The sequence below is a fragment of the Sinohyriopsis cumingii genome, chromosome 7 (assembly GCF_028554795.1).
Source record: "Sinohyriopsis cumingii isolate HCF-2022 chromosome 7, ASM2855479v2, whole genome shotgun sequence".
NCBI classification, from domain to species: Eukaryota; Metazoa; Mollusca; class Bivalvia; order Unionida; family Unionidae; genus Sinohyriopsis; species Sinohyriopsis cumingii.
In genome coordinates, this window is record NC_142967.1 from 75602050 (window position 1) to 75614376 (window position 12327).

General features: G+C 34.2%; 1 protein-coding gene across 4 annotated transcripts in view; it reads left to right on the forward strand.

Annotated features, from left to right (window-relative positions):
• The window catches only part of LOC149795541 (prominin-1-A-like), a 133773-nt gene that overhangs the window by 85719 nt on the left and 35727 nt on the right, over positions 1-12327 (forward strand). For all 4 annotated transcript variants that reach the window (XM_089965345.1, XM_089965347.1, XM_089965348.1 and 1 more), the window contains exons 19-20: positions 5180-5254; positions 8464-8517. In XM_089965345.1, coding sequence (XP_089821471.1) covers positions 5180-5254; positions 8464-8517 — 129 coding nt within the window. The remainder of the gene's footprint in view (positions 1-5179; positions 5255-8463; positions 8518-12327) is intronic.

Genomic DNA, 12327 nt, shown 5'->3' on the forward strand with positions numbered 1-12327 from the left:
TATTACCATTATTATGACTCTACATATTATGTAAATATTGCATTGCCGAGTTATAAAACAACAATTTAGTTAAAATGTTATTAGTGTTTCAAGATTTTGCATCTATACATATTTTCAAATATCAGTATGCTTAATGGTTAGATGCTTTGCTAAACTTCTGTTTAAAATTACAAATATAAACCTTGAATTTGTTGAACACTTTTATGTGAAATTTTAATGTGATATATTTCCCTACCATCGTAAACTTGCTTATAACCAATATCAGACAATAACAGCGTGACAAAATCATTTTACATGATCATCATTATCATTTCCATGGGACATCGATTACCAGTAAACACAGAATGAAAATACCACATCCTATGGTATAACTCTGGTTGCCTATATTGATTACTGAACTTAATAGTTTCAGGAAAGATTGGTTAATACAATATTTAACCCATAATCAATTCAGTCCTACCAAAACAAAAATGAAATGCACCTTGTGTGATATTGATAGATGTGCAAATAATCATGTAACAGGTAATGCAACAAACATATTTTTAATGATAATTTTACACCTATATTGTGTGTATTATGCCATTTAATAAATGTTCATATTGTTTTTGTTGGATATATCTTTGTAGAACATTTCTATATATTCAAGATAGCACTTCTATGGTATTGAACTTCTGTCATGTATATAGTTATTTTGGAGCATTATTTGCCCAAAAGTCAGGCACCTCAAAATGACAATATACAAAGCAGTCAGCACTTCATAATGGCTATATACCTTACACTGAGGTACCTCAGAATGGCTGTATACTAGACAGTCAGGTACCTTCAAATGGCTATATACCAGACACTTGGGTACCTTCAATTGGCTATATACCCAATGATTTTTATACAGCCTTGGATTGCCTTTTATGTCATATGCTTTTGTTTCCAGTCAAGGACAGATCTCAACATTCTATCACTGTATTTGAATATTGGATTGCTCATCCATAAATCAGAGGAAGAAATATAGCACCTGGTACAGCATTTTCAATAAGAACAAAACCACAGAAAAAGTCTCTGCCTACCACTGTGTTGGTGCCCTTTGTTTGAAATCAAGTTCCTGGCTATTATTAGGAACTGATGTCAGTTTGTGTGATGTATCGCTGAGGTAAAAAGTACAAGTGCTTTACGATATCAGATTATGGTGATTAAATTGACCTTATTTTCAAGGTCACAGGGTAATACTTTTTCTTCATTGAGGGACATCAGCTTGAAAGCAGGATATAGCCAATATGTTTTGATCAAACATGAATCGATTTCATATAGAGTCTTAGGAATATCCCATTATCTGATTGGTTACTTGTGGCTTTGACCCAAGCTGTGTGGGATGGATGCCAGGGTACAATGTACTAACACCAACAATTTAAGCATCTAAAATATTGAACTGAACCAGTCCTAACTGGATGTTTAGATGCCTTTTAAACCAGATTAGGTTGTGGTGACTGTGTCTAAATGTTCACGGTCACAGAGGAATACATATGCGTAAAGAAGAATCAGTTGGTAAACAAGATATCTCCAACATGGTTTGACCATTTGGGACCAAATTTGATACATACATAGTAAGGGGAAGGGGTTGTCCTATAACCTGATTAGCTTTTTATGAGACTGAGCACAGTTTTAGAGTTTTAGAATTGCATTCTCTATGTGGTGGTGCTTTATGCATTATGGATTGAAGGGGGGGGGGGTTCTACTTAGCATGGAAGCAAAAACTCTGTAGTGCAATGGAACCAAACCTGACTTTGAATCTGAGATGAGTTTAAAGGACCACATGTAAAAATTGTGTGATTATTACCTAATTTTCAAAGTTACTTACCAAATTTTTAATTTGAATAACATTGATTCCATGTTTGGAATTGTTATCTTGGAAAAAGTTGAATTGTCTTTCAGTTAACCTTGACTTAGAATATACATTTTCATAAAGTACAAATTAAGTGATTTGTGTGTCTTTTCTATACAGGTTACACACTATAATTACTATCCTTTACCATGACACTGTTACCTTGACACTGTTACTAACACAAGAAAATTACTTCATAAGTTTGTCATCAATAATATTTACAAGATATTTCATGCACAAGTCAACATTCATTCCCTTGTCGAAAAAGCAAACAGATCTAGAAGATATCTCACCCAAAATTCAACATCCACTCCTTTGCACAAAATATCAAGCTAAGATTTTAGAGATGTCTTATACACAAGTCAGCATCTATTTCTTTGCACAAAATATCAAGCTGAGATTTTTTAGATATACACAAGTCAACATCCACTCCTTTCAACAAAAAATCAAGCAGAGTTTTTGGAGATATCTTACACACAAGTCAACATCCACAGACCTTTGCACAAAATATAGACCAGAGAGTTTGTAAATGTCTTACACACAAGTCAACATCCACTCCTTTGCACAAAATATATACCAGAGAGTTTGTAAATGTCTTACATACAAGTCAACAACCACTCCTTTGCACAAAATATATACCAGAGAGTTTGTAAATGTCTTACACACAAGAGAACATCCACTCCTTTGCACAAAAGATAGACCAGATAGTTTGTAAACATCCACTCCTTTGCACAAAATCTAGACCAGAGAGTTTGTAAATGTCTTACACACAAGTCAAACATCCACTCCTTTGTACAAAATATATACCAGAGAGTTTGTAAATGTCTTACAAGTCAACATCCACTCCTTTGCACAAAATATAGACCAGAAAGTTTGTACATGTCTTGCACACAAGTCAACATCCACTCATTGGCACAAATATCAAGTAGTAATCTTTAAAATATGTTTAAGATAACAAGAACCCAATCTAGGTTATGCTGAGTTCAATGATGCTAGAAATGTCTTTGTCATATAATGAGATCATTCCACCTATGCACAACAGCATTGCCTTTTTATACTTTAACTATCAGGGATTTTCTCTATCACTGTCAAAACAAAATTCTATTTAATCTCCATGCTATACTTGTCCTTCCCTTCTGACAAGTACCAGTATCATTGATTAATTGTCATGATGGGGAGAATGGGGACATGGAGTACTAGTATCATGGATTGAGATTAATTGTGTTGGTGTGGAGAAGGGGGACACAGAGATCTTTTGCAAGCTATCATATTTGGGAGAAGGGGGAGGCATGGGGACCTTTAGCATGCTACACATTGGGTACTAGTGTTTTAAGATGAGACTAATTGTCACAGTGGGGGGGAGAAGATGGACATGGAAATCTTTTACATAGTAAGTAAGCTATATAACAGTTAGAAATTTAGTGTGTTTAAACTTTTCAAAAAACGCAAACATGCCGAGAGGCATTAAAAGCCAATATGTGAAATCTGATTTTTTTTATAAGTAAAAGAGAAAATTATTTAAAAGGAAGAAGAATTGTCCAGAGGTAGACGGAGGATGACTATGTATCAAAGTATTCTTTACTAAATCAATTACCAGATTTTTTTCTGATGCAATTACTGCACAGTAACATTAGTTCCATGTGCAAACCAAACACCAGACTCCTTCATTACAAAATTTTACTACTCAACATTTCAAATAAGAAGCATATTCAAGACTTGGAAATATTACTTGAAATTGACAAACGCTGCATTTTGAAAGGTCAGAATATTTTTTAGTGAGATCAGGAGTCAAGTTTTGTAATATAGGGGTCAAACCAGGATGCTAAGTTAAAGATATGGAGTCAAATATTTAGAAATCATACGTTATTATTAAGTTTTACATTTTCAAAATTTGAACAGATTGTAATGAGTTTGTGGCTACTTTTATATTATGGACATGTTCTTTATTTTACATCTCTGATGACACCTAGCTTGAAATGTTTTTCTTATTGCATATATATTTATGGTGTTTATTTCAGTTCATTAAGAATTTTTATGATGCCAACTAAAATTAATGGATGATGATTGGAAAATGTCTTAAGTGGTCTTTACTATTTTCTGAGATAATGCAAATATTTTTGTTTCATCATCTCTTAAAATGTGTTTTTATTGCATATATACTGTATTTGATGTCTGAATTAACATGCAGCTATCTTGGTTAAAAATTGCACAAAAATATCCTTTAGGTATTGAATCTTTTTCATATTACACGGGAGGCAAGAAAATGAAAACTCCCATTAAGAACTTTTCGTGATTGCCTTGAAAGTTATCACCATACATTTCTCTACTGTCATGTTATCTATGTGGGCTAATTTATGAATCTCAAAAAGATTGTATTAAGCATGACAGCAAGAATTCATCTCTAATTGGAAAGCACATAACATGGACAAAGGTAGACAACTGATTGAGTCTGTACATGCATGTGATATGATCAGCTGGTTCTAAACTCATTAATGTGTGTTTATTAACATGGGCTTTCCCCTCATGAAGTTTACCTAAAAAATATCTTTTTTAAGTACACAGCATGGGTATTGCATCAAATATACTATCTATTTATCTATTGTCTAAAAATGAACTGTCTGTCTATCTATCTATCTATCTATCCATCTATCTGTCTATCTATGTATCCATCCATCCATCCATCTATCTATTTACCTGTCTGTCTGCCTGTTTGAATTTGCTTCACAATTGTTGTTAGTACCATACTTTGATAGAGCAATACTTTTTAATCTAATAATGTGTTGACCTGAATATAAACATTTAATCTAATAGTTTGTTGACCTGAATATAAACATTTAATCTATAGTTTGTTGACATGAACATAAACATTTAATCTAATAGTGTGTTGAGCTGAATATAAATGTTTAATAGTGTGTTGAGCCGAATATAACCATTTAATCTAACAATGTGTTGAGCCAATTATAGCCATTTAATCTAATAGTGTTTTGAGCCAATTATAGCCATTTAATCTAATAGTTTGTTGACCTGAATATAACCATTTAATCTAATAGTGTGTTGAGCCGAATATAACCATTTAATCTAACAATGTGTTGAGCCAATTATAGCCATTTAATCTAATAGTGTTTTGAGCCAATTATAGCCATTTAATCTAATAGTTTGTTGACCTGAATATAACCATTTAATCTAATAGTGTGTTGAGCCGAATATAACCATTTAATCTAACAATGTGTTGAGCCAATTATAGCCATTTAATCTAATAGTGTTTTGAGCCAAATATAACCATTGTGATTGTCTATAAAATTTCAGGCTGGGTTAAATAGCAGTGCTAACAGTATTGATGACATCAGCAGCAATGAATATCCGAATACCCTGATTGCTGTTGTAAGTATTCCAACTTCATAGTCTTCACAGTAATTTAGGATGACATTAATTACTAGCAAGCCACCATCCAATAAATCAGTTGAATTAAAAACAATCCTTAGAAAATGATGTCTGTCCAACATTCTGCATGCCACATGATGCTATTGCCTTGTTTGAATTGGAGAGAGAGAGAGAGTTCTGCAGATCCATACAATGTGAATATGTATTATGCCATAGAAGGTAGATTGCTTTAACTTAGTTACTCAGTTTTCAGTATACTTTGTGGAGAACCTATTATACATTAATATTTCTTGGCAAAGTACTGAAAGTAAATGTGATTATTTGAGATCACTGCCATCTACGTTTACGAGTAATAAACATTACACTTCAGTTTAATATGAATGCGCACACACACACACAGATTCCTTACTAACATAGAAGTGCATCAAAATGGAGAAACAATTATAAATGCAGTGATAAAAAAAGACAATAACAAAAACAATCATAAGGAGAGCAATACAAAATGTCACTGGAAAGAAATAACTCCATCAGTTTTATTAGTTAATCAGGTTCTGAGATAGTGACCCATTGCAGATGTTGATACTGATTGTAGCAAAGCATTGATATAGCTATAGAGTTTACACCATATGAAAACTTCATGTCCAAGAGTCTGGTGTACTAACTGTTATCAGCATGATGTCACTGTCAGTGCCTGTATCAGATTCTAGCTGTTAGTAGTGACAGATGGCCAGAACATTAATCCCAGCATTCTGGATATTTGATAACAGAGAGAGACTGTCAACAGGTTGAGTTCTGTTGTTTATCTTCCCATGGCTAACTGAGTCTGGACCAGTTCATACCCTTGGATAAGGCACAAATGTTAAATAATTTAAAATCCCTTATATCTAACCCCTACTAAGACAAGCAGAGTGGGAGAGCAGGCAGTTATGCTGCTGGGCTTGTTACTGTAAGCAACACTTGTTTTTGGTTTTTGTGAAGAATTTAACTTTATTTTACATAAAGTTGTAGGACCCTTACTTGGTGTTTGTGTGTCTTTTGAACCCGAATGTAACACTAACCATATGAAAACTTCATGTCCAAGAGTGGTGCACTAACCATATGAAAACTTCATGTCCAAGAGTCTGGTGTACTAACCATATGAAAACTTCATGTCCAAGAGTGGTGTACTAACCATATGAAAACTTCATGTCCAAGAGTGGTGCACTAACCATATTAAAACTTCATGTCCAAGAGTGGTGCACTAACCATATTAAAACTTCATGTTCAAGAGTCTGGTGTACTAACCATATGAAAACTTCATGTCCAAGAGTCTGGTGTACTAACCATATTAAAATTTCATGTCCAAGAGTCTGGTGTACTAACCATATGAAAACTTCATGTCCAAGAGTGGTGCACTAACCATATTAAAACGTCATGTCCAAGAGTGGTGCACTAACCATATGAAAACTTCATGACCAAGAGTGGTGTACGGTGTACTAACCATATGAAAACTTCATGTCCAAGAGTGGTGCACTAACCATATGAAAACTTCATGTCCAAGAGTGGTGCACTAACCATATCAAAACTTCATGTCCAAGAGTGGTGCACTAACCATATGAAAACTTCATGTCCAAGAGTGGTGCACTAGCCATATTAAAACTTCATGTCCAAGAGTCTGGTGTACTAACCATATTAAAACTTCATATCCAAGAGTCTGGTGTACTAATCATATTAAAACTTCATGTCCAAGAGTCTGGTATACCAAGTATATTTACCAGATTACTTTTATTTTCAAAATACAGCAGCAACAAAAACATATAATAACTTGAGATCAGTCTGATACGAGAGAGTTAAGTAGTAGCTTGAGATCTGGGTTCGCAAAGGATCATTCCAACCTGACATAGTTTATAATGTGGTAGCTTGAGATGTGGGCTTGCATTGGATCAATCTGACCTGCAATTTTTATGTAATAGGCTTAAATCAATCTGACTTCAGATAGTTATGTGGTATATTGAGATGTTGTCTTGCTTAGGAGCACTTTAATCTACAATAGTTATGTGACAGAAAGACATGTCCTGCTTAGGTCCAGCATAACCGAAGGTAGATAGCATTCATACATGTTTACTGAGAGTTAATTTAGGAGAAATGTTTTATTCTTGAAATGCAGGAACCTTTACAATTAATTACCAAAGGTACTGGAATATTCACTCTCAATTTAGCTAGGATGAAGGAATGTCTCACTTGATGTTAATAATGATTGATTCTGAAATGTTGGAAAACTGAAGATATTTTCATACAAAATTCATATTTTTACAAAGCTAAGGATCCAAGATATCCAAAATCACTAAGCAATTTATAGGTTGAATTATGTTTTCTTGCAATGCTCTTAATTAAATACCACCAGGTGAGTTAAATACTTACCACCAGGTGTGTGAGTTAAATATATACCACCAGCTGAGGGATTTAAATATTTACCACCATATGAGTGAGTTAAATATTTACCACCAGGTGAGATAAATATTTAACACCAGGTGAGTGAATTAAATATTTAACACCGCACAAGTGTTATTAAATAAAAAGTATAGAAAAAAAATAACTTCTAATTAATTACCTGTTAAATTAAAGCTGAATGAGTATATACAAATTCGTAAATTTTGCATAGTTTGAAAATTGTAGACTCATTATCAAGTTCAGAAAGAAACGGCTATGTTGCTCAATAATTATTTTTAACAATATAGGCAATTTGCAGCAAGTTGTAAATTTTTTGTGCAAATTTCCAAATATCTTGTGTACGTGTTTTGTTGGCTTTATTATTCTCATTCACAGGGCTTGTTATTGTGACCATTCAAATTATATCGTTTTTTTTCTTTTCATTCCTTAATAAGAGACAGAAATCACAACCATGTTGTTATGTCCACACTTATCAGAGTTCACAGAACTAGACAGAAATCACAACCATGCTATTTAATGTCCACTCTCTATCAGACTTCATAGAAATAGAAAAAAATCAAATCCATTGACATTGTTGAGGAAATCTCTCACCTGATATAATAATTAGGGTAATATGACTGGGTTTCAATTCTTTTCATATTTCAAAATATAATACTTAGGGTAATATGACTGAGTTTCAATTCTTTTCATATTTCAAGATGAGTGCATCAGATATTATTAAGTTAATAATTCATTAATGAAAATAATTCTGATAATTATGTATATTTCCATTCTTGTAGGAAAATTTGAAAATTGCTTTGCAAAACATGGAAGCAGCAGTGTCAACTATCCCAGTAAGTATTTTCCAGCAAGCAAATTGCTTTCACATTATTTCATGTTGGTAATTCTAAGATAATTCATTACAATGTAGTTACTGACCTAATTCTCAATAAAGAAAGAATATGTTAAAACTTAAATTGTTGACCTTATGGTAATGCTTCTTATTTTATCTATAATGGCCAGAAAGAAAAAGGCGACTATTTTCCTTATGGTAATGCTTCTTATTTTATCTATAATGGCCAGAAAGAAAAAGGCGACCATTTTCCTTAATTATTTGTAAGTTCAATAAGTAGTAGCTTTGTAGATGGATTTTCTTCCCTTTAAAAGTTGGTTTTATTACTGATGGATTTACCTCCCTTACCTAGCTGTTGTGAATGTGCACTTTTAGTCATGCTATTCACATTGACTGTATAGTTTTCAAATTATTCCATTGGACAGACTCACCAATGACCTTGGTCATTCTGTGCATCATTAGGTACAACAATTCTGACACTGATTTCAAGAATTATACAATTAATAAATGGATAAAACACTGAAAAACTGCCAAGATTGTAATAGAAATAAACACTGAAAACAGTATCCTAGCTTGGAGTAATTCCGTTTAAACATACATGGTACGCATGGAAAGCTGTTTTTTAAATTATGCTAGGGCACTCCAGTTATTCACAGAGTTTATATAAAAGTGATGCATTTTAACTCATTCAGCCCCAGACCCGTTATCAGTATCACTGCTGCTATGCCCCAGCAGCGCTAAGCTGTGTCTAGCTGCGTGTGCCCCAGAGTTTTTACCTGTTTGAAAAATTTTGTAAACATCGTGCACATGCATTCACTCTTACCTTAATTTCTCTGCTTATATCCAATTAAAATCCAAGACAGTTTCACCATTTATTGCAAATGAATTTGTCTACACAGTGATGTATTTTTTTTCCCTATTTGTCCAAGTCTTTCACGACTTATTTATACAGAATTTACAAAATTATGTGCAACGTTTATCCGCAAGAACTCGATCATCATCGCTGTCAGCATCCTCATCTTCGGACGATTCAATCTCATAAACTTCTATGTCCGAATCGAAATCTCACAAATATCCAACTGCCGAACATATCTTTCCTCAGCTTGCTCAGTATTTTCAAGATCAAACCTGAGAAACTCCTCATTTTTGCTCTCATCAAAAATCACTCTTACGTCCGCCATCATTTACGATTTTTCATGACCAGAACACGTGTAGTTAAACCGCTTTCAAAACAGGAGCCCTTAGCTTCTGAACAATTCAAATTTCCGCAAATGAAAGTAAAATCATTTCTGATTGGTTTAATAGTTGTTAGTTCTTGGAATAAACCCATTTCTAACCAATCAGAGACGTTGAATCTAACACACATTCATCACGCTTGGAGACGGGATCGGCCATTGAATGCAGTGAAAAAATCACGACTACAGGCGGGATCGGCCATTGAATGCAGAAACCGGATCACGCCTACAGACGGGATCGGGGCTTAAAGGGTTAAAAGTGCATTTGTGGGTGACTAATCCATATTGAAATTGCCTTCCCCAGGTCTTATGTGTTTTACTGAAACAGCTGTGGAAGCTGTTTTTGTTTCTTTTCCTCACAAATTGATGTGTAACAATTGTTTTTCTCTAAGTCCAGAGAAACCTTGGGGTACTTTTCTTGAGAGGAACTTCTGTTTTTAAAATTGAAATTTAATATATTTTTTCATAATTTAAATGGAAAAATGTTAATATTATTATCAGCTCTGTCGCAGAATAGAAACCGAGTGGGTTTTTGGACTAAATGAATAAGACAAACACAGTGTGAGAAAGGTGGAATTTTATGAAATGAATTAATAAAGAAAAATATATGATTGTAAAAATACAATGATTCTCTCACGCTCTCAACATACGATTGACTCAAATCACTCTACACAACATTCACACATTGAAAATAAACCAAAATATGAAATCAATATGAATTGATTCATATTGATTAAAATCTGATCCAAGAAACTTCATGGACTGCAGATACGCTTCAAACAGTATTCTACACTATGAGAGAGATTTACATAATCTCGAATATGAACACAACTAAGATTCAAAATAATCTTATGAACATAAAAATGCAAATGGAACAATAATTGAACCAAACGTATGCTTCTAGATCCCTTGTACAGTCGCACAATTCCTTAAGTTGGGTTGGCCCACACTTTTATCAGCCGCTCACACCCTTTATGGATCCACCACATGTACAGTCATATGTATACACACGTACAGACAGCATACAGCACCCTTTTGAATTTGCTATGTCTATGTCCATGGCACAGACATACGTACATACATACATACGTATCGACAGCACGCAGCCTTAAATACTCTGGAAACTCCAGACATCTCTAAACAACTTTAGACAGCTTCAGACAGCTCTAGACATCTCTAGTAAACTCTAGTCAGCTCTAGACATAGTCACAGTCACAATCCCAGTGACAGTCACAATCACAGCAACATTCACAATCACAGTGACAGCCACAATCATAACGACAGTCAACAGTCACAATCACAGCAACAGTCACAATCACGTCCACAATCACAATCAGCCCTATGGCTGGAGAACAATGGAGAGCATACACTCCTTGACGTGATCCAAAATGACCAGTCTTGGTTTTTAGAGATTGATCTTACTTAAATCCATAGGAGAGTGAGCAAAAGTCAGGGTAAAATACCCATGCATATCATGTTATTAATGTTCCTTTGTCTCAAGTAATTTCTGGCGAAGTACATGTTAATACAGTCGCTTACCTGGAAAAACATTTTTTCACCTTAGATAACATTGTATGCATGTACAACAAGAAATAGTCAAATAGTTTTAAGGCAAAAACCAAGTTACTTTTTGCCTAATTCTGTGACAAGCTCTATTTGCCAGAGACCAGGAGAGCTTATTGGATGGTCTTTCATCTGTTGTCCATCTGTCAGCACAAGTTTGTTATAACAAGTCCTCCAAAACTAGTTGTAGAATTGCCATGAAACTTTACCTACAATCAACATATGGCCTAGTTAGTCCAAATTGAAAGTGGTACAATCTGCCATTCAATATGGCCACCAGTGGTGCAATCTGATATTCAAAGTGGCCACCATGGCAGCCATCTTGAAAATCTTGTTATCGCTTCTCTTTTGAATGGATGGTCATATCAACATTGGGTTCTCACTCACTAAAAGACTTTTCATGTCTAGCTAGTTCTAAATGATAACCTAGCCAATCTGACATCCAATATGGCCACCACAATAGCCATCTTGAAAATCATTTTATTGCTACTACCTACTACTTCTACATAGATAGTCATATAAACATAGGATTTCTGCTAAAAGACTTTGTATGATGCCTAGCTGGTCCTAAATAAAAATTTTGCTGATCTGAGATCCAGTATAGCTGCAATGGCAGTCATTTTGAAAATCTTGTTTTCACAAATTCACCTGAACAGAAGTCATATTGAAGTTGGATTTTCACCAAAAGACTTCTTATTATGTCCAGTTGCTCCTAAATGCTGATCTGATGTCCAGTATGGCCACCACAGCAGCCATCTTGAAAATCTTGTCGCTTCTCCTCTTGAATGGAAAGTCATATTCACGTGGGTTGTTTACCAATTGTTTTTAATACTTCTAATAATGTCTAGTTCATCCAACATGAAATGGTGCCAATTTGAGACCCATTTTAAAATCTTCAAATTTTTTCACTACTTCTTCTGAATTGAAAGCCAAATTGACAAGATATTATTGCCTGAAAAATTTTAAGGATGCCTGATTAGTCCTAAATGAAAATGGTTCTCTCTCTCATGTCT